A 27,976-nucleotide genomic window follows, 5' to 3' on the forward strand; every position below is an offset into this window, starting at 1 on the left:
AGACGGCTCGCGGCGCAATGCACCCTGGGATTTGTAGTGCGCGCCTGCTGCTCGGCCGGGACTTCGTGTCCCGGCCGATACTCCATGTCCCAGCGGGCTCTGCGCTGCAGCTTCTGCTGCCGCCGCCGTTACGTTCGCCCGCGGGGCCTGGAGGCTCGGCTGCAGGGCCAACCGCCGAGCTCGCCGCCGCTGGGGTGTTGGGGAGCGGTGTTTTGCTCCACTCATGCTCCCCGGTAGCCGCCGGTGAGCAGCAGCTGTGTGGTGCAGCGCCCGCAGTGGTTGGGCCGGTGCTGTGGCGGGAGGCCTGCTGTTTGTAACGGCTGCGCGTGATGCTGTGGGCCGAGTGCGAATGGGAACGGTTTCGATACCTCGGCGCGGGCCAGGGCTGGTTTCCAAGCCCTCGGCCGAGGCACGAGCTGCGGCAAGTTTAACGGTGCGGCTGGCCCAGGTGGGCTCCTTCACCGCCGCTGGTAATGTTTGTAGTCTTTGATCCGCAGTGGGTTTGCAGCCTGACAGACCAGGCCCCGAGGAGGCTGTGACTGAGGAGTGCCTGCCTGGCATCTAGCAGCCCTTTTGTACCTGCGTGCATCTCCAGCAATGGAGCTAGCAGCCATCCCCAAAACCAACGTGGTCTGAAGGCTCTGGTGAGATCACCTCTCTCTTAAGAGCTGGTTTTCCTAGCACAGTTGCACAGCATGCCCATCAGTGCTGTACCATGCTGTATTGTGCATATCTTTCTTTCATCATGCACTGTTTCAAGCCCCACCTTCCTCTGTGGGTGGATGCTGCTCACTAAAAGAGGTAGCAAGGCCTCTGGGCTGATAATCCTTACTCCTCACTTGAAAGTATGTGTTCTTTGCAGCTTCCATATTCCCAGCAACGTCTGCCACATTGAAGACCAAGCAGACTTGGATCTCCTTACTCTAATCCTTGTAGCAGCTTAACATAATCTCTGTAGTTCTTGTGCAACAGTCTACAGCCGTTAGTCCTGAGTTTTATGAAGTGTTAGGGCATCAGAGCTACAAGTTCCTGAGGACAGAAGTACTTCAGATATGCAAACTCCTTTCTTTCCTTGTGGACTTCCCTTACATCTTCTGGAACCCCAAGAGTTGTTTCTTTTTGTATCCATGCATTCTGTATGCAGAGGGCAGAAGGATTCCATCAGTCTTGTTTAGAATTAAGGTTTGTTCCTCTCCAGGTCTCCTTGTATTTCCAGCTTTTGATGTCAAACCATATTAACCATGTTCTTTCCCTGACTAAGTTATGCTCCTGCAAAATTTGGTTTTGCCCTTTCACTCAGATCATTGACTCACTCGCTCAGTCTGTGAATTGACTAAAGTATGAAAAGCAGAAAGCTCCAGCAGGAGCAGACCAATGAGTGACAGTAAACGCACTGGAACTGAAGCACTGGTAGTTACAGGAGCCTCTTACACAGATCACCTATTGACTAGGTTGCTGAAGTCCTGTTGAAGAACCAACTGGCTGTGAGTGTAGCCTGACACAGCATAGCTCTACCTCGCTGCTAAACAAGTGAACATGAAGTGTTGGCTACAGGGCAGAAATGGCTTTTTGAAGTTTTAGTTTCTTCTTTTGCCTTCTCTTTAGTGATCTGAAAACCTGAGAAGTGCCTCTGCTTCCCAGGAGAGAAAATAAACCATGGAAAACAAAACTGATTTCTGGGAAGACCATGACCAAGCTTGGTTGAGAGTCACATATCTTTATCTTCACACAAAGTCCTTTGCTGAGACCCTTGTGATGCACAGCATTTAGTCAGCTGGCAAAGTTGCCTTTCAGGGTGGTTAGTTCAAATATTTGAATTCTCAGTGTACATCTTGCCTGATTTTCCTGTCTAAATGTAATGTGGTCCAGGAAGATAAAGTTTCTGTGGTCCACTGAGCAGACAGCATAGGGACAGAGGGTAATTCTTGTGCCGCTGCTGTACTCTACCTCTGTCAGGGATTGGTATGAGACTGAACCTTGAAACCATCTTATTTGGATGTTCCTTGATCCTACTCTTATTCCATCCGTCCCAGCTACTGAGGAGTTCAGCTGGGACCTTAGTGCCTCCAGCCTTTTCTGTTTGCTGTTAACAGAGGATGCTTGGTATTTACAGAACAGCACCTAGAGCAGCTTGGAGGCCTTGCCAAGGAGGACAGATGAGTCGAAAGGTGAATGTCACAACTAGCAATAGCAGGTGCTTCACCAGCAGTATGGAAATTGTGCATCTGTATCCCAATGCCAACAGTCCACAAGAAATAAATGTCAGTGCTAAAACCTTTGTAGATTCAGGGCTGGTGCAGGGGAGGTGCTGAAGGAAAACACAACTTTTCCCACTTCCTTTAAGCAATGAAAAACTACTGTGACAAATTTATGAATGTGTGAGGGAAGAGCTGGAGCAACTGCAGCATAAAGTCAGTGAGTGGGAGTGTGTTCTGTTCCTCACGTGGTCTGAACTCTGGTTCTGCACAGGACAAGCTGTTGGTGCCCAAGGGGTCTAGCAGAAACAGCCCCTGTAATGTTTGCACTGTAATGTTTGTTATAGTTGAGGATCTCTGTTCAGGAAATTGAACGTGAAGAACACTGCTGAACAGGCAACACTAGAGGAGAAGAAGAATACACAAACCTGGCAAGCTGTGACTCCCTGCTGAGCTCTGGGAGAGCTGTGGGAGGAGAGCACACATGGGGGTTGCCTGCAGCCTCTGAATCCACCCTTTGCCTTGGGAGAGATGTGGGTGGATGTAGTTCTGTAAGGTTCTGCCGAGAGAGAGATGGAAAATCAGGTGCAGAATGTAGTTTAGCTGTGGCCTTTTTCTTGGTATGTGTGAAGTCAGATTGCTTTACTGCATAGGCCAAGAGGAAAAACTTGAACCAACTTTCTGCAACTGATTAAGAGAACTCAAAGTTGACACTGCAAGGTGGGCTGCTTTATAGTCACACTTCTTTCATCCAAAATCTGGCTCTGGATCAGTTGATAGCCCGTGGCAGACCTACTATTGGAGTGAGCAAGCTTTGCTGCTGGGATCTGTGGAGGAGGAATGTGTTGAAACTGATGAAGAATTTACTGTGGATAGTAGCCAGAATTAAAAGTGCTGTTGCTGCCTGCAACAGAGGAATTATTTTTATCAAATATTGTAGTACCACTAGAAGGCTTTGATCGAGACAGGCAGTGTGCAGGGTGCTCTGCAGGCACCTTTCCTGCCTCACAGGCTTGCTGAAACAGCAAGAAGAGGCTTTCCTGTTCCAGTGCTGAGTGATGGGAGGGCAGTTAGAAAGGTATCGTCAAAATAAGGAGGAGAAAAGAGAAGTGTTTCTGTGCATTCTGTTGTAACAGGTCCTGCTGCAGCCAGAATGAAATCAATGATTTTTGTAGCTGTTGCAGAAGTAGATGACTTTTGCAAAAGGGAAAATCTGTAAAGATTTGATGGGAGAGTAACTGCCTGGGAGCTTCAGGAATGTGTCACAGGAGGGTGCTGCTGTCTGGTGGCTGTTCAGAGCTCACCACAGGACAGCTCTTGCATTGCAGCTTACTGTCACAAGGGCTGGACTGGCAAACTCAGGGGACCAATCTAATCTTGCAGTTCTTGTTTGCCTGCTGTCCTTTGTATCTGGTCTTAATCTTGTGGAGCACGTTTCATTCCCGTGGCTAGTATGGTACTGGCTTTGTTGATGCTGAAGGTAGTAGATTTGTCAGCTTTGTGAGGTGAGGTCTTCTGTTTAAATCCCAAACTGGTAAATCTTGAAGCAGGTATGGATTAAGTGTCTGCCTCTGTTCTGGCTAATTGCAGGCAAGGCATTCAGTCCTTCTGAGACAGCTAGTGAAGAGGGTGAAATGGCAGCCCCTGTTACTGACACAAATGTGTCCTGAGGGTTAGCACCTTCAGCTTATTCCATGTGGGAGTTGAGAATAGGTACCTGCTGTTCCCTGCTGTCCTTGGAGCTGAGCTGACAGGGTCTGAGCTAGCTCAGTTTCCCATCTGCCTTGTTTCATCAGGAGTGTTGCTGTCTCCTGTTCAAGCCCTCTGTTAGGGCAGTGATGGACTTCACCTGTTCTCCTGGTTGCTAGCTGGACAGAACCTTACTTGCTTTATGCTGAAATGACTGGAAATAATAATGGGTGCCTCTAAGCAGAGGTGCTCATTTAAATTGCCTGAGCTCTAATCCTTTCCCAGTTTCCTTAGCTACCCTCTTTTCTTTCTCATTGCTCTTGCCTATTGGGAATCAGCTTTGCTTGTGCCTCTAACCCCTGCTGGCTTGTCCCTTGCTCTCCCCCCACTCCTACCCGAGGACTCTGACCTGCTCCCTGGAGAGAAAAGAGTGACATTGGAGCTTCCTTGTTGAGGATCCTTAGATCTTTCTGTCTCTGTTTAATTGTATCCTCTGTCCAACCCCAACTGCCCTCGGCCAGCTGCCAGATGTCCTGTCACAGGTTTAGCTGAGGATTCATGTCACAGTTCCCAGCATTTGCTTCCCCATCCAGCTTTGTAAAACAGCACCCAGAGAATCCACAGCACTCTCTGGGGGAAGACAGGAGTGTTTCTGGGAGGTGTCTGTGGCCCATGGATGCTTTTGGCTTGAAGCTGAACCACAGTGTTGCCCTTCATCTCCCTCAGGCTGATGCTGATGTCACACGGGCTACAGTGTGATTTGGTGGCATCATGAAATATTTACACAAAAAGGTTCTTTCCTTCTCTGAGCTCTGCAGGACAGTGAATAAGTATCACCAGGACACAATGTTTTACTGCTTATAACATAAGGACTTTCCTTCTGCTTTCCATCCAGAGCTCTTGAAACCATCCTGTTAGAGAACTACTGCTCTGCATTACATAGGAGCCTGAGAAACACAGCCACACAAATGAATGCAGACCCATGGCAGTTTGGTAGCTGAGATGGAGTTTAAGGATATCTTAATTCCTTGTCTATCTTTCTGATTTTTCTCCCTCTTGAGCATAAGCATATTAATGTCTACCTTTATTAGTGGAGCACTATTGATGGACACTGGGTGTGGAGGTCAATGCAGCTCTGTTATTAGGTTTTGTTTGATAAAGGATATTGTATCAACTTGATGAGATGTTTTCAATAACAGAACTTCATTGCAGTTCTCTTGTAATTAAATATCGATTCTCTGTTTCTTTCTCTAAAAGCTTTAGGCCTTCCCTTTATTATGTCACTCTCTCACCTATTATCAAGCTGTGATTTCATGAGATGTGTCTGTGCTGTCAACATCAGCTTGAAATGTGCCCACCCCTCTGCTTTCTCCTGCACTGGCCTCACAGCACATTGCTTCCCGAATTCCTGCTGCTGCAGTTGTTGACGGGCTGTAAATCCGATCAGGGAGCCGAGCTGGTTCTAACAACTGCGTCATTGTTTTGTTTGGTTTGTTTTTTCCCCCCCCTAAAGTGGTGTGCTTCACAGTGCTGCTGCAGGAAAAAAAATGTGCTGGCACAACTGAGATAACAATGTGAACAGGGCTAGGTGGAGAGGCAGAGCTTCTGCTGCCAGACTGTTCATCTGCTGAAAGCACAATTGAGTTGCTCAGCAGAACTGCTGCTGCTGCTACGAGGCACAACTGTCAGAAATCCTGTCAAAATGCTTCCCACCCCCTCCCTACCCTCAGTAATTGTTCCAGCAGACACTGCTAAGCTTAAGGGACTGTCAGTGTTATCCTTGTTAATCAGATTTACAGTCTCTGACCTGAAACATCAAGTGAAAAGTCTGTTCTGAAGGAGGTGCCAAGCACTGAGCCTTCAGGGAAAAACAGCGATCATGGGAACTATGCCCCACTTACTCCAATGTTGCTAACATTCTGGGACGTGGTATTCCAACCTCCCTTTGGTTTAGAGATCTCATAGTCAGGTCAGGTGTCCTGTTGCCCTTTTCCAACACAAACTGACTCCTATATTAGAAGGATTTAGCAGTGTGACTGGCTTTGGGCAGAAATGAGCTGGTCGATTCTTTGTGTGTTAAACCTGCATGATTTGGAGTTAGTTGGAGGCTTTGGTGGCTGTAGCAAAGACAGATGAAATCCAGTGCCTGAACGTTTTTGCCAATGTGTTTTCCTGCCTAAGTTTGTGTATCATGGAGCCTGTTTTCTGCTGCTTTGTGGCATTGCTTTTACCCATGCAGGAATAACAAAAATGCTATTAAATCAGAATAGCAGCAGTTTCTTCACATGCTCTGTGTGTCAAAGTAGACAGTAGAATATTAGACTCAGCAAATTCATCCTTGAACTTTCCTGCTTCATTGTTTCTTAGAGAGAAGCAAGAACTTGCTGAGAGAGGAAGAGTGGTTTTCTCCATCTTTGGGTGAGGTTTCCACTCCAGACTTCAGCTCAGATGAGCTTTCCAGCACTGCAGAGATCAAGGTATCTGGAGGTAAGTATGGCTGGTTCCTGCATCCTCAGGACCTGAAGAACCTAGTGGGGTTTTCCACAGTAATGCAGATGCCAGAACCTATTTATGTGCAGAGTTCAGGGCATTACGGAGGTCATACTGATAATTTGATTAGAGGGACTTGCGGTGCCCATATTTACTGGTAGGGCTGAGTATTAGGCACCTAAAGGCAGGACACAGTACAATTTTGAGTGGTGTGCTAGCACTAGCACCACAGTTGAAGCTTTGCTTTGAGAGCACCATTGCTATGCCAGGACAGAGAGAACATGTGTGTGCCTGTCTGTTCTTTCATCATCCCTCCTCCTCTAGTGTCAGGGTAATGTGAAGCTGCATGTGAAGGCCAATTATGATACTTATCACTTCCTCTGACAGTGCCAAGATACCACTTTTTCATGTGGCTCCGTTTCTGTTTTGGTGCTGACACAGAGCCAGTGAGATTAGGAAGGTGAAAATTGCTCACTTCTAGAAAGTTTGTCTCTCAGCCTCTTTATCCTTTTGGATTTATGCCTTGCTTTTGGGATATAAAAAGCCTCTTGTGTCTGCATTAGCACTCAGCATTAAAGGAAATGAGGAACAAAGGGCTAATATTCCTTTAAAAGGAAAAAATCATGCCCTACTTTAGTAAGATGCTTAAGATTCTTGTGAATGGAGGCTATAAGGCATATTAAACTGCTCTGTGTTCTGTTTTTCCTAGTCCTGCTGATTCAGACTTTACTAGAATACCTGCTACAATTGACTGCTCTGTAGGTGCAGTCCTGAAGTGACAGGTTGCTGTTAGGACAGTGCCTGAGGAGTCTACATGTCTCATCAAAGGGTTACATTTTTCTCTTTAACTTTTCTTTCAAGGCCCATGCAGGTAAGGACTCCTACATAGAGCTTTACTGATCAAATGCTCAAGCAGTATCCCTCAGTTAATAAGAAGTAGCTAGTGTTTGTGGTAATCATTTATATTGTAGGAGCATCAGAAACCCAGGCCAGTTTTACAGCAGGGACACCCAATAGCTGTGTTAGCAGCTTGCCAGGACACTTACAACATTATTCACTTAAATAGGCACCTATTTTTGTTAGAGTTTATATAGCTTGTGAGGATGCTTTGAGGTATTTCTCTGATACAGTGGAAGATGAATGAGGATGGTTTTTATTAGAATTTGATGTGGATTGCAGTCTGCACTGGGCCAGCAGTGCCAGAGGGGCAAGGTACAGGCTGCTGTTCATCCTTAGGGCTGGCATATGAGGTAGGGAGTCTGGGGAAGGCTTCTTGTTCTGTTGATGGAGAGATCTCTGTGCTGTGTTTAGAGCTGGAGGAGAGTAGTGCTGGAAAAGAGGCTAGAAATAGCTGGAGAGGATGACCTCAGCAGTGACCTAGCTGACAGCCTGCCTGCGTGAAAGCTGCATGACCTTTAATGTTAACAAAAAGTTGCACTCTTTACAGTATGGAACAAGTAAAAGATGGAAAGGATATTGGCTTCCCTTGGTGGCCAACTCTTCTTCTTGACTCTTTGAATTGCCAGCTGGCTAGCAGAGGCAGAGATGCTGTGGTGCTTGTCTGTCAGAGAATTCTAATCTGTGGCCTTTTGCCCCAGCCTCCTCCCATGGGATGGAATGTACAGTCCTGTATTCTGAGCTCTCACTGGGTGGACCAGAACAACTTGAGAGAATTTTGTGCATTGTCTCTACTAATGCCTTTGAATGTTTTTTTCTCCAAATGCACTGCAAGCTTGGGGTTATGATGGATGTTGTTTAAACTGCTGGCTAGCCAAACCTCTGGGATATATAGCGAGGCTTAGATTGTGCCATTTAGGGAGACTCTAAACATAGCAAGAACAGAACAAATATAGACTGACCATAGATTTACTCTGTCTTGACAAGACACCATACAGAGCCCCTGACTTGACAAGTGTTGGTAAATTGCTTCCTCTCCTGTGGCTTAAAACAAGCTAAAATCTTATTCTTTGAACAGAAACTTCTACCAAGTCCATAAAGGGGAGGTTGCTGGGTTTCCTTTGTGAGAATAAAGTCTTATAGTGGCAAAAAAGGGGCCTTGTGAAATTACCTAATGTGGTTTGATTGATTAAAAATTCTGTTTTCCTGTGAGAGAAAGTAATTGTAGTATTGTGAGCTGGTGAAGGAGAAGGGAAGAGGTGAATGAGTGACACCGAGTGCAGAAAGCCTTAAGAGTATGGGGGATGAGGACAATTGCCTATTTGATGATGGAGGCTTTGATGGGATAGTGCAGGAGGCAGATCTGTGGCATTCTCTTTGCTACCTACTCAGTCAATATAAAGGTTAAACTGTGACACCTTGGGATGTGGCACAGAATCAGGGATGCTGTAAAGGCAGCTCAGCAGAGCTTGGTTAGGACTGGTTTGAAGAGCAGACAGGCTGGTGGTGCCAAGAGTAGCAGCAGGAGTCATCAAGTGGAGACTTGGGCACAGATTGGAACAGGACACAGTGGAGAAGGCTGTTCCTGTGCCCTTCACCTAATTGCATGAACTGTGGCTTTTGCTTTGAAGACCAGGCTGAGGTCAGTTATTTTCCCCTCTTGAGGGAACTGCTGCTTCCCAGAGTTGGGTGGACCTGGATGTGTGAACAGGCATTGGCAGAGCATGGTCAGGATAGAAAATCCTACTTGGGTGGCTTGAATCTGACTAAAGCTGAACTGGAAAGTGACTTGGTACATCCAAGAGACAGACTGAGCAGGATGTGAATGAGGGCCATTAGGTTATACTCTGTAAACTCTTTTCCCAGTGCTTCTCTCAGCACTTTTTGAAAACACGTTCCCTTTCTGCTAGCCAGCCACAGATAGCATTGTGCATAATTGTCTGCAACCTACAGATATTGAGGGTCTTTTTGAAAAGGGAGGTAAAATTCTCATCCTGCCCCCATGCTCATCAGTAGGGGAATCCCAGCAGTGATGGTGTTAGTGGCTTGATCTGCCTGATGGCTTGATGGCCACGATTCACACAAAGGAAAGCTTTGCTAATTTTGCAGTTGTTCCTGTTAAAACCCTTTTCAGTCAGAATTAAATGAGTGCCTAAATCTGCCTGAAAGGCATATTCCAGAACCCCTGAGCCTTGTCTTGTTCCAAGCAGAACCTGTAATTTAGCATCAAAAGCTTCTGGAATTTGGACATAGAAGCAAATTTTAAAGAAAATACTGAAGGGGGCTGACTGCTCATCGCTTTTCCTACAGCTCCCAAGACACAACACTGTGAAAGGAAATACTCTTAATGCTTGTGAGAGTCGTCCTGTGGCAACTGATGTGTCTAATTTCAGAGCAAAAGGACTTCTGAAGGGGAGAGGATTAAAACAGGAGAGGGGAGAAGTGACCCTGTGGGAGATTGTCAACAGATGTTCCATTATAGTTCAAAGAGAGCTAGCAAAAGGCTTCTGCTGCAGGGATATATTAATTCTGGGCAGTTCAACACAGGGAGACCTGTTTTATGACTGGGAGGATACCTCTGGTAACTTTACTTAGCTCTTTATTTGAACTGTGGGTGGGAGATTGGGTCTACCTGTAAACAGAGGGGGAGCTGAACAGTAGGAGTAAACACATACTTATTTTCTTGCAGCTGTGACCACCGCCTCTCTGATCAAGATCATGCTGGTTTTGTGGTTCAGAGGGTATTTGGCTGATGTGTCTTTCAAAAGAAAAGCATTACAGAGGAACTGAGGCTAACCATCGTTAAATTGCTGCTGCACGTGAAGCAGACCTGTGTTATGTCTTTCAAGTATATTTATTAGATGGGAAGTGGGAACAAGCAGAAGGAAGGCAGTGCAGGCTGCCTAGCAGATGAATACATTGATCCCTTTGTCTTTAAAGTGCACAGGTTTCTCAAGCTTGATGTTGTCTAGCACCCTACCTATGTAATAATGACTTCTTTTAAAAGCTTGCTACTATTGCAGAATCAGCTATGGTGGGGGATGTAGTCTGCAAGCTATGTATCACCAGCCACAAGCCGAAGATCCTCTTCTGGGGGCAGGTCTAAGTGTTTTGTCTTCTGAGACTGCTTGGAAGCTGTGCTTTGGGTGAAAAATCAATGAAATTACTTGTCTCAGATCTGTGAGGAAACACGTCCCCTGTGGCATTCGAGTGGGGAAGAGTCTTCATTCAGATGTGGTTGGATGGGGAAGTTTGAAGTGAAGGACTATCTTACAAGGATTAAAGAAAGAATGAAGGATTATCTTACAAGGGATAAAAACCCCATAAACCACAAACAGTTTTGGGGACCCAATACTGATGAGAGAGACTTTTATATTAGCAGTCATGGTCTTTCAGCTTTGCACATCACTTATGTGTCAGTAGGGGCAGATTTGGCTGTTTTATGGACAGGAAGCACATGGTTTCTTTTTTCTTTGTGGGGGGTGGAAGGGAGGATGGGAGAGAAGATCCCTCTCTTAATTCTGCCATGCAGTGTAAGCTGAGGTAGCAAGTAAATGGGAACATCACTGGCAGAGGCTTGGGAGGTACACTTAGAAAAATTCTCCCCCTTCCCCCCTGACAAATCCCTGTTAATCCTGCACTGAATGTAGTCACAGAAAACTGATTATAAATAACATGAAGATGTGCAGCCTCCTGTTTCCTTCCTAGGTGTCTGGGAAGTAACAGCAGGCATTCTCTGTTCTCCTCTGGGTATGAGAAGAACACTGGCTGCAAAAAGCTTCCTGGGTCATGCATTATTTCATAGCCTTCCTTACTGAAAATTTACTGCTTTGCTTTCCTGGCTCTCTTCTGCACTCCTGCTCCTCAGATCAGTGCAATGCCTTTCTGGTTCTGCTTTAAGTGGTAGCAAGCACAGGGAACTATTATCCATAGGAGACTCTCAAGGGAGTTGTTGGTCTTATGAGATCCAATGCTGTCTTGTGCACCCTGGTGCTTGTCATGGCAGTGTCTCTGAACACTGTAGCCTTATTTACAGACTTGCAGCGTGACACAGTGGTGAAAATACAGTGTCCAAAGCAAAACTACAGGCACTGAGCCATGAAGGACAACTGTGTGGGCAGAGAACTGGCACGTAGGGCAGGTAGCCCTGCCCTTGGCACAGCAGCTCTAGCACTGTCACTTTTCAGTTGCTCAAATCCCCTTCCCTTCAAAACATGAGTCTGTAGAGAGGAGGAAGGTAGGGCAGAGAAGGCAGGTGGGTCTCGGACTCTGTGTTTCTTGTATCTGCGTTTCCTTCCCTCCTATTTAGCTTTAAATGTAAGTGATTTGATAAATTCTTGTCCCCTTGCTTGTTCTAATTGTGCCTTAACTGAAGGGGCATTAACACAAAGCCTCATCAAAAGCAGGGGCTGTGTTCAAGGGGACATGCAGAAATTACCAACAACTGTTCTCTGGTTCTGTCACTTTGCTTTGCTGCACAGGAAAGACGAAGCCCACGCAACTGGCCCATGGTCCATGTCCAAACCCAGCCACCTGGGAGATCCCATCACCTGGCTGGACGTCAGAACTTGGCTGGGCGAAGGCAGGAGCTTTGTGCCTCCTGAGGGCAGCTGCCTGCACCAGCCTGCCCTGCTGCTGCCTCTCGAGCTAATGCAGAGCTGCTTGGTGCTACCTCCTCTAACAAGGCAGTTCAGCAGTTTGTTCTGCAAAGAATGAATCATCTCTGAATGGGGTTGGTGGTGAAAAGGCAGAAGCTCCAACACAAACCACCAGAATCATGCTGACTTCAAACCTGAGAAGACTGGATACTTAGTTTTTCTGGTTTGTGTGGTTTTGTGTTGGGACTGGACTGATAACTCTGCAGGGTTTAAAGTTTAGCCCAAAGTCTTCAGATTACTCAGCAAGAACTTTGCTAGGCTAAGAAGTTTTTGTTTGCTCTCTCCTTGCTCTTGATCTTCCAGGAATTTGCTTTAAAAGATTCATTGTGGGAACTCTTTCAAAACCAGCATAAGCCCAATGCCCCAGTAGTTTCACCATATTTTGCTTTCCCAGTAGAAAAATCTTGTAACACCAACAGTGCTGAACTGGGTGATTTTGCCCAAGTATTGTAACAGCTGGGACAGACTAGTAGCTCAGGAGAGGCTTTATCAGGTCTGTAGCAAGAGCTAGGCTTTTGAAACAAACCATGAGCACTTACCTCTCCATGGGTCTGAACTCCAAAGGGAAGAGTTCAAAGTAGCTATAAAGCTAAAGAAAAAGAAGTACCTGCTTTTCAGTTTGCCTTGCATTCTGTGCTACTGAAAGAAGCTTGACAGGTGATGCTACTTAGGTTTGGGTTTGACTGGGTTTCAGGATGTTTCTGTAAATAAAGTTTGGGGGTTGCAGTTGACAACAGGCATGAATAAGGAGATCTCCAATTAGAGGCAAAGGAAGGGATATGTTAAACAGTTTGGTCTAGTGTGGTTCTCTGAGACAGATTTCATCTGATTTGACCGTATAGAAATTAGTCTCAGTCAGCCCAGACAGGGAGTGACCCTGACAGAAGCGACATGAGCAGGGGGTGGTGTCCTTCTGAACCCTGAGCTAAGCTTTATAGCTCATACATATTTTCATTAGTATCAGCTCTGTCAGTTTTCCTACCCCAAACTGCTGCTGTTTATCTATCACAGGATTCACTGTGATCCACAAAAGCTTTTCAGTTAGATATTTGCAAGGAAGATACCAGGAGCAGGACACCTTTGGCATTTGTAACTTTATTGCAGAAAAAAAAATCCACTATTAACATATTTTACAAGGAAAGTTGCACTTTGGTGTTGGGTGAGTTTTCTTCCTCACCCCTTTCCCCTGGACAGTGATGCATGAGAAACCAGAACAACCAGCCCCTGCCCTTCGGTTGTGTGCTGAGACACAGTTCCAGCCAGGATGGAGTTCTGTTTTCCACCCTAACTTGCCTCTCTTTGTGCCAAAACCCAGTAGCACCCTGCCCTGCAGCAAGGGAAACAAGTCTGTAGCTAGGGAGATTGCTCTGTGCAGACAATGCTTGATACAAAAGCTTAGGAGTTGTGACAATTGCCCTTTAGTTTTCATGCAATAATAGCAGGAGAGAACCAACCCTTCTTCCCTATTTTACTGGGCATCCTTACAATAAATAGATGCAAGGCCAAAGCCAACAGCTGAACCCAAACTGCACTGCAGCCATTTGTCAGCCACTTGGGAAGTAGTAATGCAGGAAGGAGGAACTGCTGCCTTGCCCAGTTCATCTATCTGAGCCAGGCCTGTTGTGCTCCATCGGTACACTTTGCAGAGAATTTGAGCACTGCTGATGGGAAATTCCCCTCTGCCTGCTAAGACAAGCAATAACAGCACTGGGAAAACCCAAAAAAGGTACTTTTGCTAGTGAGGCCTGGTAGCTGTCCTTTGTGGGGTCAGTGAGTGTTGCCACTGAGAGACAGGCTTGTAAGAGCAATGTGGTAGCTAATCTTTAGCCCTTGCTGTATCCTGAGGGAGCAACTGGCTTAGTCAAAAATCAAACATTCTACAGAAGGCATGTGTTTCTCTTCACCAGCAGTCAAGGGTGAATTAGAAAACAGGAGCAGGTGTTGATGACACAAAGAAATGTCACACATAATCTGGTCTTTCTAAGGTAAGGGCAACAAAAGATCCTCAGACTTACACCCAAGAGGCTGTGGTCTGTGGGTTTCCTTGAGGGGCCTCGAGAGCCTTGGATGCAGTCTACAGCAGTGATACTTTGAGGCAACAGTGCAGAATTTAATCAGCCTGACACCTAGAAAGGGGAGGAAGGCACCTGCATCCAGGATCTGTCCTCAAGACAAGACACCAACTGGTTGAAAGACCAACATTAGAAGGTAAAGAAGCTTTGACCTTGCATAGCAGAGGAGGGAGAGTGCAGTACTAGTTTTGTATAACTTCCAGCAACAGATGCTAGCAGCAAAGTGGGAGGTACCTGAGGAAAGGTGTGTGTCAGTCCAGGCAGGGGAAAGGTCGAAAGCATTTACTGAGCCTGGGTGAGGAGTTTGCACAGATGCTGAAAGCATCAGTATGGGAGCCAGTTTCCTAATTTTGGTGAGACCAAATGAGTGTGTCTAATTGCCAACAGATTGAGTCCTATCAAGCCCCATTAAGCTAAAATTACATTAGCTTTCCTCCCAGCAACTTCAAAGCAACATCAAGTAGCAGGGGCACTTCTCCAGTGGCCACAAAACTGTTTTCCCTGGTTAAAGAGAAAAGGTATGCATGTAGGAAGAAAGCAGAGCAGTCTGTTGTCCTCCTGAGAGGTATTTTGGGATGAGCAGTGCCAATCCCAGACTAAAGCTGAAACAGGAACAAAAAAAAGTGCAAGAAAAAAACCCAAAACAACCAACCTTAAAAATACAGAACAAGAGGGTACCCAAGAGAACCGATTTCCACATCCTTGGCTCCCTCAGAAAAGAGCAGTCTCCACTGTGCTGACACCACCAGCATTAAGAGCTCTTGAATGGATCTTTACCCACCTCCTTTGAAAGCAGCAGCTACCAAGATGGACAGAAGAGATCCCTGCAGAACGTGATGGCAAAGGTTGTCTTGGCTAATTGGCCACCACACTAAAAGGAGGAGGCACCTCTTCAGGACACTGTTTCGAGGAGAGCTTGGAGGAAAGGGCCAGACTTTGGATCTGATTCCCAGCATAAAAACTTCAACACTGAACTATTTTAAAATGTCTAAAACCAAAAGCCATCTGAAAAGGACCTTTCAGTTGTGTGCAAATCACAGCCCCTCATTCCTCAGCAGATCGTCTGGGACCAAGTCCTCAAGGCTTCCTCCTCTGGGAAGTTCAGCCGGCCAGGCAGAGGACAGCCTGGTTGCCTAGTAGCTGTAGAGTGAGAGAGGGGTGTCCTCCATCATGTCATCCTAGAAGCAGAGAAGAGGGTGCTTTAATGAGGTGTCTCCACAATGGCATGCAGTCCCAGCCTGGAAGGGTGCTGTGCAGGCAGCATGGTCTTCTCATTCACACTGTCACTGTGTGGCCATCTGCCCAGCAATCCACCTAAATGCTGTCCCTGTGGAATTCCTGGATCTTTAGACTGTCACTCTCCCCTCCTGCTGCAGCTTTTGGAGAGAAGAGGTGTATGCAGGAAGAGCCTGCCTGCTGCAGGGGTGTGGAAAACCCTGTCTGTGGAAAACTCCACTCAGCTTGAAACAGCATCAGCTTGCTTGAGAGCTGCAGAAGGGAATCAGTACTCTGGCCCAGAAAGCACAGTCAGCTGCAGCTTCCCCAGAGCTAATCCAGCCTCTGAAACTCACGTATCTTTTTATATCCCCAAAGAGTCCAACACAAACAGACAGACAACCTCCCTGAAACAGCACAGAATCTGCTGTTATAGTCACAAAGCAAATATATCAGAATACAGGAGGTGAGGCTAGGAAGGTGTCATTTCAGGGGAAGCTGGGCTGGAGCTCCCCTTCCTCTCTCTATTTAACCTCTTAGCATTCCCCTGCTGAGTGAGGGGAAGGCAGAGAGCTTCTTTAGTGGCCAACCTTGCGACTTGCTGTCTTGATTCAAACCCTGGGTGGAAGAAGAGGGACCTAAGAGGGAACAGGAGTCGTGATCAACATTCTTGCTGCTGCATTGCTAACGCAGTAGAAGGGGAAATGCCTGGCAGGCAGCAGCAAGCCAGACCGTGTCAGGCTGGGCTGAAGCCGTGACTCACCATGGGCAGGTCCTGCAGGCGCCGGAACTCCATGCGGCTGTTGTGCTGGCGGTACCTGAGGAAGCCCACCAGGCCCAGGATGCCCACCATGACAATGAAGACAGAGATCACAGTGATGACCAAGGGATCAGCCCTCGTCGTGTCAGCCAAAGGAGAACTGGGTAGGTCTGCAAAGATATCAAGGGAATGATGCCAAAGGAGAGCCTTCAAGGACCAGAGTTAGCAAAGCCTTGTCTTTTCTGGTTCTGCTTAGTACAAATATAAAGCAATCTTGGAGCAGGAATAAAAGTGGAGCATTTACCTGGATTTTCATCATCACCAACATCCAACACGGAAGCTTTCTCATGCATGGGCTCTAATGGCTGCTCCAGTGCAGATGTGCTGCTGGGGATGGCAGCTGTGCTGGTAGCAGTGGAGCTGCTCAGGAGGGGTCTCACCGTCGCAGTGCTGGAGGTGGTAGCAGGGGACGTGCTCCCTATGGTGGAGATGGGAGAAGAAGAGGGTCTGGACTCCACGGTGTTCTCGGTGGCACCCACAGGGCTTGTTCCTGGCCTGGTTTCAGACCTCACTGCTGTGGGCCCCACAGTCAGCCCATCAAAAGGCCCCAGTTGAGAGCTGTTGGTTGTTGCTGCAAAATAGGAACAAGGAGTTATTTCAAAGGATAAAGTGCAAGCATGGTGTTCTGTGGGACTGAATGAGACGGAAGCAAGACTATAAGGAAGACTGCTGGGACTAGCAGAAGAGCAGCCTGCTAACAACCCTATGGAAAACAAGCTGGTCCTATAGTGCAGCTACAACTGAGCCACTCTAAGCCACAGTGCTTAGAAAATCCTCTTGGTTTTCATCTGTGCTGATCTGTAATGTCAGCCAACCTCAGCTGGGCCCACAAGTCCTGTCCTCTGGGGACAAAGGACAAGCAGAGAAGCCTTAAACAGCTCTCCACTGAGCTGGGGATCATCCCAGAGCAAAAGACTGGGAAAAGTGTCTCATTCCTCCTTGCGAGGAAGGCAAAGAGAGCTGCCCAGGGAATGGGTAGCAGTGTCCCCTGAGGCTGTGTTTGAGCTGTGACAGAAGCCAGGGCAAAGGATGTGGCTGTGCATGAACACCATGCAAACCAGCGGTCGATGGATAATGTGCCTCGCATCAGGGGTGTGTGACAGCCTGGCAGGTCCCAAAGTGGGCCAGACTGGGATTGCAGACCCTGTAGCCAGTCTCCACACTGCCCAAGAAGGATCTGAAGGTGGGGTGTGGGTTCTCATGGTTGCCCAGGAATGGAGGGCTGATGACTATGCCTGCCCATCTCCATGCCTTGTGTTAAGGGAGGGTGGGCAGGCTGAACCCCCAGCTCTGGTGCAGGAAGAGCCCAGCTGGGCAGCACTGCTGGAGCACTTTGCTTCAGATGATACATGAAGGACTTCCCTGCACACAATCAATATCTTCACCAGAAAGCAGCCAGTACAATTCATACTGTAATGAATGGGTTTTGCAAAGAGGTTGCTGAACTAACATCATCTCCACAAGTCAGTCCCACTGACCTGGCCACACTTAACATCTCATTCCCCTTTCCTCCCTCTACCCAGTTCCCATGAGAGTTCCCAGAAGCTTCCAGGTTGTGCATCCTTCGGGCAGGACATTAAGCACAGGCTGTAAAGGCAAAACCTCACCCAACACAGTGCTCAGAGGAAGCGTGGGGGTGGCACTGCTGGTGTCATCCATCTCTTCAGTTGTGCTGAAAGGTTCTGTGACTCCGTGGTGGGGCTGGTTCTCTTCCAGAGTACTGGCAGTTGGGGTAGGGGAGGGGATTTCGGTGCTGCTGTTGACTGACAAGGTGGTGTTGTGCTCATGCCACGTAACAGTGACCTCCCCAGGGCTGGCAGTGGTGGAAGCCTGCAGTGTCTCTGTCTTGGTGCCTACTATGGGAGTGGTAGGGATGGAGGCATTCTCCATCTCTGCAGCATGGGCGCCAGTGGCACTGAGTGTTGCAGCAGTAGTCACTGGACTCAAGTCAGAGGCTTGATGAGTTGGTAGCACTGTGCTAAGAAAAGGTGATGGTGCCACCATGGTCTCCATTGTCTTCTGTCCCTCTCCTGTGGAAGAGAGTTAAGAAATGCTGAGAAGTTTGTCAGAGATCCCACACTGAGAGGACAAACTGAGAAGGATGGCAGACATTTAACATCTCCAGTCTTCCTAACTCCAAATCTAGCACAGGTTCACACCTGGGGAAGAGGTTCAAATACCTCCTATGTCCTTCTGGCCACTCTGAGGCAGGGACCTACTCTAGGGAACCTGTCTTTACCCTCTCTCAAACCCTGTGCTCCTGTTTGTGGAGGCAGCATCACTAACCCTCTGCCCTGGAGCACCACCTCAACCTTTTTATTTAGAATTTAGGTGTTTGTAAAAGTACTGATTCCATAAGAAACTTAGCTCAGGCTCCTGTGGTTCACTGAGACAGTCACAAGTGGTGCAGAATAAATACAAGTGGGGGGAAAAGTGGGAGTAGATCCTCTAGCTCCCCTGGCCCTGGATGCAGTGTAGAAAAGTGATGTTTAGAAAGGCTGTGGCTGGCAAGGGTAAAGCATGATATAGCACTAGTCATCTTACTGTGGGCTTGCTCCTTGAGGGAAAGGTGGAATGGGTAGTGAGAGAGTACTACAGCTAATGGGAGCCACCTTCATGAGCTGTTCATGAACACATCAGCACCACAAAGTGCAGCTCTTGCCATAGAAATGGGAAGCTACTCGACCTCCCACGGGAGCAGCTTCCCCAGTGGGAGCCTGCAGGGAGAGAGGATCCCCCTGGGGCCACAGTCATTGTGACAGCATGTGTGAGGAGGAAACCCACCAGGCTCTTACACTGGCCATTCACCAACACAGATCCTGTGGGAGATTTTTAGGGTGTGAACAGGAAGAAAATAGGGAGATGCAGCCACATCAGGGTGGACTCACCCATTTAAAAACATGGCATGGTCAATATTTTGACCATTTCTGTTCAAGTTTCTACCCAAACCACAGAGGTGTGATGAGCCTGCTACAGAAAAAAAATAAGGTACTGAAGAAAATCCCTCTTCCTGCCACTCTTTCCACAGCAGAGAAGCATCCCAGGCAGGTGCCATAACCAAGAAGCATTCATCCACCAGCAAAGCAGCACACTCTCACACTAAGGCTTTGGGGAAACCTCAGCAGTTTTTGAAAGCTCTTCAGAACAGACACAGCTATCAGAGTTCTTCTCCAGCTACAGCACTTAATAGGCCCTAAAAAAAGACACATCTCCCTCAGGAGACCTTTCTCCAACCAGCTGGAGAATTCAAAACCTCGAAGCAGCCTGACAGAGCTGCGCTTCCCCGGCCCAGGGGCCCAGTCCCAGGAGGGCTCCTGGGGCGATGCACAGGCAGGCAGCACAGCCCTGCTCAGCACACTCACTGTGAACAAGCTCTCAAGGGAGCCCCAGCTGGGGCAACTTCAACCTGAAGATCAAAGGTATTAAGTGATGCTCACTTTGGCCTCGCCTGGATCCAGAATGTGCCTTTAAACAAAGCAAGCTGCTCTCTGAAATGGGGCTAAGGCACAGGATATGCTCACACCACTAACACCTGGAAGAAAAAGTGCTGAGCAGTGCATTTCCCAGGATCAGGCATCAAAGCTCACAGCCCTTCATGCAACAATCTCCAGCCCTAAGCCCAGCTTTGCTGTTCACTGTGCTGCCCACTGGGTGAGATCCCAGCAGCTCCAGAGCCTGTGCTGGGCATGGCTGGAGGATCCCAGCTGGGCACTGGCAGATGTAAACACCTCTGTAAACACCCAACTACCTGCTGCTGTGTAGCAACAGACACACACAGAGCTGCACTGTCCCCGTGGGGTAAACAGGAAAGGTGGTGGCCAAGTGCCCAGCCAGGCTACATGCTGCTCTGAATAGCTGAATAGGGTGGCAAGCTGTGACTGGGGCCATGCAGAGGGAAGATCTGGGGAGAGCTGTCTTGCAGAAAGGCCTGAGCACTTCTGAAATAGCTGTGCCAGTTTCTGACTGGGAAAGGAAAGGCAGGAGGAAGACAGATGAGTCTGGCCCAGACACACCAGGGCACCTCCCCAGTGTGTTGACCGTGCCAGCAGCTCTGCTGTGGGGCAGGAGGGTTTGTGGGGACAAGCAGCTCCCCCCACCCTGTGAATAAGGATGGGCTGCATCCACAGCTCTCTGCTGTCTGTGAGAAGGGCAGATAGGGAAGAGTGAGCAGTACTTCCCTAAGCTCCTCTCCTGGAGCAGCCACGTGGCTCCTTCCCACAGAATTCCCCTGTGTCCATGGCTGCCCCAGAGCCACGTCCCATAGGAATGAGCAGCACTACTGCAGAAAAGCCTGTGCCCCACTGACTGCTACACAGTGGGTCTGGCTAACACAGGACTGTGGTAGGCAAAAGCTGGTTTGCAGAGATTTGCAGAAGAGATGTTAAAATTGGCAGGTATGGAGCAGGAAAGAGCCTCTGAGCATGGCAGGGTTGATGGCACCTGGCTTAGCAGGTCATCCAGCCCAGCACATAGCACACCCAGCTCAGGAAACAAAGGAAAGCCTGCAAAAAGCCTAAGCCAGGCTAACACAGAGACTTGAGCCATTAAAGAGATGATGGTGGGAAGACAGAAAACAAGGCAAGAGCCTAAAGATGGGCAAAGGGACAAAGGACTGTGAGTAAATCCTGATGACTCAGGGACAGACAGACAGACAGATCATCATCACAGTCAGCTCCTAATCCATCAGGGCACATTCAAATCCAGCAAAGCAGGGGGGAAATTCCTCATAGGTGCAACTTGGTGCTTTGTGAGCATGTGGGTGTTAACAAGCACTAATGAGTTTTACTTGCTCCTTGCAAGCCCTGCAGCTCTGCTGTGAAACCCCCACGTGAGATAGATGAGACCCAGCAAACCCCAGGCCAGCTGTGATCCCCCAGGGTCCAGCCACTGTGGTTTGCCCTGGATCCTTGCTGCCCCTCAGGTCGGAAAATCCCCACGAGTGTTGCTGCTGCTGCTTCAGTTACTGAGCAGTGATGTTTTTGAGCTGTTTATCAGTTCCTTATAGAGATGCAGGTCAGAGCTCGTTACTGTGGCGTCTTCCTGGAGGAGCTCTGCTTCCTGCACCACGTGCCAGGGAGGCTGTGGCTGCATCGCCTGAGGCACTATCCTCATGGCTCCTGGAGACAACAGGGAATCTTGCCCCCCTTGTCTCAGACAAAAAGAGAAGTGTGAGAGCTTCACCTTCTCCGGGATCCTCCCAGGCCTGACAGTTGCAGTGCTCCAAGGCAGCTGCTGAAGGTGCATCAGCCTTGAATCCATAATAAAGCAACTACAACTGAGCTGCAGGTAAAGAAGCAGGACCAGCTGCAAGGAGCTCTGATAATAATAGCATCTCTGCTCCCATGATGGGGAAGGATGGGTGAGTTTGGTGATGCTGCAGTGCCTGCTGAAGCTGAGCAGGCCCCTGGCCACAGCCCCGTGTCTGTGCTAACCACTGGCTCAGTCTGTGCGTGCTGAGAACCAGCAATCACTGAGCACATTAGGGCAGGGCTGGTGGATCTGGAGCAGCAGCTCCCATCAGACACTGCTGACTGCAGTGACCTCTGTCTGGGAAACGAGAGGGGCAAAGGAAGACAGCAGCCCCAAGGGAGGAGGGATGCAGCCAACTGAGAAGCCCCTGCCTTGAACAAGGGTGGGAAATGCTCTCTGCTCTGCGAGGGCTCTGAGCATCAGCCCACAGCTTCATGCCCTCTCCAGTGCTGCATGATGACACTGAGACCTCCACACATCAACCCAAGCTCCCACCAGCTCCAGAGCAGACGTCGTATAAATATGCCACGACGGAGAGGAGTGAAGGAAGCCAGCTCTGCAGGAGATGGGGCCATTCCTGCTTTATGCTCCCTGCCCAAGTTTCAGGGCTGGGGCCAAGTGAGGGGCTGAGGAAGGTTTGCACAACCAGCACAGAGCATCACTGCTGTGTCAGGGCAGCCACGCAGTGGGAACATCTCCTCACCATCTATTTGTTTCTCAGAATAAAACAAGGCAGTGAGAGAGAGCAGGGCCTCAGCTGGAGCTGCCTAGGGATGAGCTCTGGCCACAACGCTCCTGCCCCACTCCCAGCCACATCCTCTGCACCCTCCTTCCTACCTCAGCCACAAACAGCAGCCTGAGGTCCCCAAAGATCAACACAACCCCAACTCCAATCCACAGGCTTTACCACCATTTCTAAAATCCCTCTTGGGGTGAGGTGTAGGAGAGTCATGTAAGGTAAGGCAGCCAGCAGCAAGCTGGCTGTCAGGGCTCGAGGGAGAGGAGGGCAACGGGGTGCAGGCAGCAGTCTCCACTGGCACAGGCACACAGAGACCTAGGTGAGAGCTGAGCACAAAGACAAGAAAGGATCCACCCAGGATTTCTGAAGAAGTGCCCATGGGAGCAGGACTCCCTGGTGCGGGTGTATCCTCCTACACAGGCTGTCCCTGTCTGCAGATAGCATCTCCCTTAAACCAGCTTCCTGCAGAATGCTCTGATTCGTTGAAAAGGCACCCAAACCCTTCTAAAAAGCTACTTTTGCGAAGTCACTGGATTCAATTTCCAATTAAGTGTAACATTTCAAGTCACAAACAACCTACTAAAATGCAAAATTAATACTATGTGTAAAAAGCAGCAGCACAAGCTGTAAGCTACATGTATTTAAGCAATTACTTTGTATCCTACTGCTTAGCAAAGTACCCCATTAAGTGTAGAAATTATCTTTTGTTGCCAGTTATTACATTTTTATGGTTACCAACCAACAGTAATTAAACAACCTCTTCAAGGAAACAGAGCTTGAGTAGAGATGCAAATAAAACCATAGAGTGGGATTTAAAACCAAGGCTCTTCATTTCATTTAAAAGGAGAACTGGAGCAGCTGCTGATTAGATACCAGCTGAGCCTGACCTCTTCTCCTTAACCCAGAGCTTGGAATTAGAATAAACATATAGAAGGGATTTCTAGAGCCCTTCAGGTAGGTGCCAGATGCACCCAACGAAGCGAGGGTCAGCGATGGAGATCTGGTACCAAGGGCAACAGCTCTGTAAACTCAGCTCTGGCTGGATACCTTGCTAGACCTCGCTGGAGGCAGGAGGCATTTGCTGCAGGCTCCAGCGCTCTCCCTGCCAGGGGTGATGCTGGGACTGTCCCCATCCCCATCCCAGCAGAGAGAGGCTGAATTGGCTCTGCTGTGAGGAGCCCAGGCGTGGAGTGCAGAGACAGATGAGACCTCACAGCCTGTTTGGGGACCACAGCAGAGCTCTTGCGTGGCAACAACTTAATTCACTGCACCCCACGTGGCCTCTGCCAGCTGAGCCACGCTCTGCTGTGCAGGCAGCAAAAATGGGGCTGGGCTGAAGTGGGGGTGCTGAGCACCCAGCAGTGCTCTGGGAAGCAGCCAGGCCAGACACACTGCAACATGCTGTGGTAAGGGACAGGAATAGAAACCAGGTCTCCTGACCAAGAAGCTCCTTCCAGCCTGATAGGCAGGTGGCCACGAGCTGAGCACGAGACGGGGCTCCGATTAGATATAGGGCAACGAGTGAGTGCAGCGCTGGGAAGGGACAGCCCAGCACCGAACCTGCCCAGGCAGGCAGGAGGATGCTTCCCTGGGGCATCTGCGGATGCCAGGCCTCAAGCTTGAACCCCTGGGGAGCAAGAAGGGGAGCCAGAGTGTGCCAGTGCTACTGCCATGTTTGGTGGCACTGCACTTGGCTTGGGGACAAGCAGCCCATGGTGGCAGAGCAGAGATGGGCAGCCCTGGAAAATGCCATAAACGCCAGGAACAGGGTTTTTCAGTACTAGGAAAACCCACACACACAGCAGCACAGACATGCCCAGAGCTCAAGGGGGTGCCAGAGCCGGGCAGGGGGTAGCAGCAGCCCAGGGTGGCATGCTCAGCCCAGCCCTGCCATGTGAGCCCTTCCCCACCCAGCTGGGGCACAGAGAGAGGGAGGAAATGCTGCTTTCCCACGGGTTTGCACGAAGCCCCATCACTGATCCCTCATTTAGAGGCAAGAGGGCTTATTCCAAATTCCCATGGCAGGGCATGGGAGGAGCAGGCTGCTTTGCTCAGCCACTGCTGTCACACCAGCCAGTTATTTTCCACTAGTCACATGCAGCTACAAAGCACCTTGCTTGGCAAGAAGGTGCCCAGGAGGCTCCCACGTCTTTTGCTTTGTTCCTAGGTGGAAGGATTGAGCTGTGATGAAGAACCTTTTGCCCAGAAGCTGCTGGGGACACACACAGCACCCGAGGCCAGGGAAGCCTGCCCTTCTCTGGGGCTATGTAACCCCAATCATACAGCAACAGCAGGGAGCTCTGGCATCAGCCAGCCTTGGTGCTGCTTACCTTGGGAGTCACAGCTGCAGCGGGGGAAGCACTCACGTCATTAGGAGAAAAATAATTAGCCAGTTGCCTTAATTGCAGCTCCATGTCAGCAGGGAGCCTGGGCTCCAGTGCAATATGGCATAAGCTGAGGGCAGTCTGGACATCAGGAAATCTGCTCAGCCCTGAGCAGCCCCCAGGACCTTCCAGCTGTCTGGCTGCTTGGTTTCATAGGCCATGGGGCTTGGAGCAGCTGCAGTTTGAGTCTTGCAGGGTGAGCACATGCCCTGGTCCTGCTCTGAGCAGCCCTACAGGGCTCAGAACATGGCCCCAGACCCAAGTGGTGCTGAGCCTTAGGAGCTGTAAGCTGCTCCACAGAGCATGGTGAGGACAAGGCAGCCAGAGTCACAGCTCTGTGGAAGCCCCTGCAATGAAAACTGCATCTGCTCACCTAAAAGGTCTTGGTGGAAAGGAAGGAGAGTGGCCTCTGTGCTTTGGATCATCCCTGCTCCCCTTTGCATGGAGGGATGGGGCCAAGCAAGCTGAAGGAGGCCAAGTACTTCACCCCTGCCCAGTGGGTCAGGCCCTGGAAGGGCAGCATGGAACCAAAATCCACCCCTCACATGGGGGAGAGCACGTGCAGAAACAGCATCAAAACCCAACAGCATGACAAGACAGGACTGGGCAGGGGGTGTGAGTGGGGTTGGGTCCAAGGCAAATGGGCCACAGGGCTCTGCAAGCAGACACACTGCCTGCCTGTGTGTGCAGCCCCAGGCACTGCTGCCACAGTCTGTGCCAGCCCCTCTGCTTGCAAGGCAGCTCAGAAGAGTGGGAGCAGGAGGGCAGGCGAAGGAAAGCTGTGTCAGGGGCAGGGCAGAGAGCAGCTCACAGAGCTGGGACAAGCCTGGTTTTGGACAAGTTTGTCCAGAGACTGTGAACTTTGGGGCCAGTCTCCGGGTGAACCTTTCCCTTCCCCCATCAGCGTCCTGCTGGGATTCTCTGGGGTTTCTGGGAGTCCTCTGGGAATTCTCTTAGTTCTCTCTTTAAGGGGTTTTTTAGTGGTGGTATCTCTTGCATGCCATCTATTTTGACAAAGCATTTGCTCCTTTAACTGTGGCTGGGATCAGCTAGTGAATCCAAAAGCCACGAGGACAAGGCACAGACCAGCTGCATAGGTGCCATTTCCTGAGGCTGTGAAAGGACTTTGAGATTGAGACACTAAACATCAAAGTTCCCAGGGAAAACCCAGTGCAACCTTAATTCTGTTACGTTCCAGCAGTTTCAGACTTTGCAGTGAGAGGGCTCCTACAAGCCAGCTGGGGCAGGGGGGCTCCCCGGGGGCTCCCCAGGGGCACCCTGCGTGCAGGAAATGCTGCAAGACACCAGCAGCTCTGAGCTTCTCCTCCTCACAGTAATGGAAATCCCAAGTTGTTCCTCTGCCAGCAGCCAGTCACCTCCCTGCACCCCGTCACAGCACGGCCACCCTCGCACACACGGGGAGCACAGAGTTACTTAAGGCTTTGCCCACATAAAGGGGGTTGGTTTGGGACTGTTTCTTTGTGCTCAGCCTCAAACCCAGCCAAACCACATCCGGCACCCAAAACCTCAGCCTGAGCACTGCTCTTGCTGCTGGGGCTTAGCCCTGCAGGCACTTACATTAGGGTCTCACCAGCCCAATTAATAACCCTTTGATCTCCATCACTGCCATCTCTGTGCTGTGACCTGACAACGGTCCGGCCAAGGGTTTTTCTCAACAGAGAAGAGGAAACGCGTTCGCTTCCCGAGTCCCAGGCAAACCCCTAAATGCCAGCTCGGACTTTGTCACTGCCAGAGTTATGGGGGATGGCGACAGCCCCCAGCTCGGGGCGAGCTCCCGGCCACGCGGCAGGGCTCGGCGGTGGCCGGTGGCCCGGGCTGTCAGCACCACGCTGCACACCGCGCCTGCCCACGTGGGAACACGCTGCCCGCGGAGCCGAGCCGAAATACAGCCTGGGAGGGAGGCTGCCCGGGCCGAGGGCTCGCTCCCGCTCCGTCCCGGACGCCGGCATCGCCCTCTCTCCCGCAGCGGGACGGGACGGGCGCCCTGTGCCTGCGGGGAGGCGGCAGAGCCGGGGCTTTGTCCGGGATCTCCTCGGAGGGAAGCTCAGCGGCGGCTCGTAGGCGCCCCAGAGCTACAGGGTGCGAGACGCGGGGCTCACCGAGCTGCATGCTGGTGGGCGAGCGGCTCCGGGCCCGCTGCTCGCCTCCTCGCCCGGCCCCTCGGGGCCGGGGGGGTGAAGCCGGTCCGGCTCCGCCGGCGGGGCGAGCGCTGCCGCCGGCTGCCTTGTATGGGCAAGGCCGGCGCGGGCGGCCGCGCTGCCGCCGGGGCTCGCCCGGGCCGCCAGCCCCGAGCATCCCCGGGCGACCTCACCGGCGCGCCCGCCCGGGCCACGGCGCCCGGGGCCACGGGCACTTCGCCCGAGCCGCGTGGCCGGGCCCGCAGCTCCGCTCCCCGCAGGTTTCCGTCCCCGGAGAGCGGGAACTCCCCAGACCCTCCTCCCGCAGCCCCACCAGCGGGCGGAGGAGCCCGGACCCCGGCGCTGCCCCGACGGCTGCCCCCGGCGCCGCGGGACCCCCCCCCCGGGGCCGCCCCGTCCCAGCCCCGGTACCCCTCGGGCGGCCGCCCCCGGTACCTGGCAGGGCGCAGAGCAGGCAGCAGGCAGCGGCCAGGCGGAGCGCGGCGCGCCGCGTCCCCTCCATGCTGGGCCGATCCGCGCTGGCTCCGCCGGCGGCACCGGGGCGGGACGGCGGCCGGGGAGCGCGGGGCGGCGCGGGGCGGCGCGGGGCGGGGCGGGCGGCACGTGGTCCGGCCCGGAGGCGCGGGGCGGGGGCCGCTGCCGCCGGACCCCCGGCTCCCGGCTCCCTCCGCACTCCCGTCCGGGGCCGGTCCCCGCAGCCCCGCTCCGGCGCAGTACCCGCCGCTCACGGCCCGGTACCCGGCACCTCCGCTCCCGGAACGGCCCCCGTTCGGTGCCCTCCTGGAGGACCAGACTTCCCCTTGCAAGTCCCTTGTCGCAGTGCTTCCTCCCCGACTCCTCCAGTGGTACAGCTGGAGCGAGCCCGCCTGTCCTGCCTTGTCGGCTTCTCACAGAAGCAATGGGAAGGTTTGGGGCGCCTCTGATCTTGGAGGGTGACTTTTGCCCATGAGGTGCAAAGGACATGGAGCCTTGGAGGCATATGAGAGCCCCACGGCATGGCACAGTCCTTTGCTGACACTCTTATCGTGCTGCTTTGTCATAGCTAGGGCTATGGCTCCCCTTCTCCATCCCAATGCTCATGTCTGCAGCGCCACAGGACAGAGAGGGAACATGGAAACTGGTATTTTGTTGCCTTCTTCAAGATGAGACTCCTTAGTGGCTCCTACTCTCGGTTCAGAGATGAACAGGGTTGATCTGATGCAGAACTGATCACATCTTGTAGTGTCTCTTAAAAAAACACCCCAAATAATTAATTCTCAGCCCCTCACTGATACGTGTTTCTGTCTGCTTGCTACTTACCACCACCAAAGCTAGATGTACCATTTCCTGGCATCCTGTTAAGCCAGAAGTAGCTGGGCTTGTACAAATTTCCCAGTTCTATGGGGAACTATTTTAAGCATATTTAGAA

At 50.7% G+C, this 27,976-nt stretch overlaps 1 protein-coding gene across 1 annotated transcript; it reads right to left on the minus strand.

The window, feature by feature from the left end:
* Nucleotides 1-13,008: 13,008 nt before the first annotated feature.
* Nucleotides 13,009-27,095, minus strand: LOC133626283 (mucin-2-like). The gene is made up of 5 exons (XM_062004127.1): nucleotides 27,004-27,095; nucleotides 17,644-18,066; nucleotides 16,281-16,607; nucleotides 15,980-16,146; nucleotides 13,009-15,179 (listed from the first exon to the last, which is right to left on the minus strand). The coding sequence occupies exons 1-5, from the start codon at nucleotides 27,068-27,070 to the stop codon at nucleotides 15,135-15,137; spliced, it is 1,029 nt and encodes a 342-aa protein (XP_061860111.1). The 5' UTR covers nucleotides 27,071-27,095; the 3' UTR covers nucleotides 13,009-15,134.
* Nucleotides 27,096-27,976: the final 881 nt, after the last annotated feature.

Source organism: Colius striatus, chromosome 10, assembly GCF_028858725.1.
Source record: "Colius striatus isolate bColStr4 chromosome 10, bColStr4.1.hap1, whole genome shotgun sequence".
NCBI classification, from domain to species: domain Eukaryota; kingdom Metazoa; phylum Chordata; class Aves; order Coliiformes; family Coliidae; genus Colius; species Colius striatus.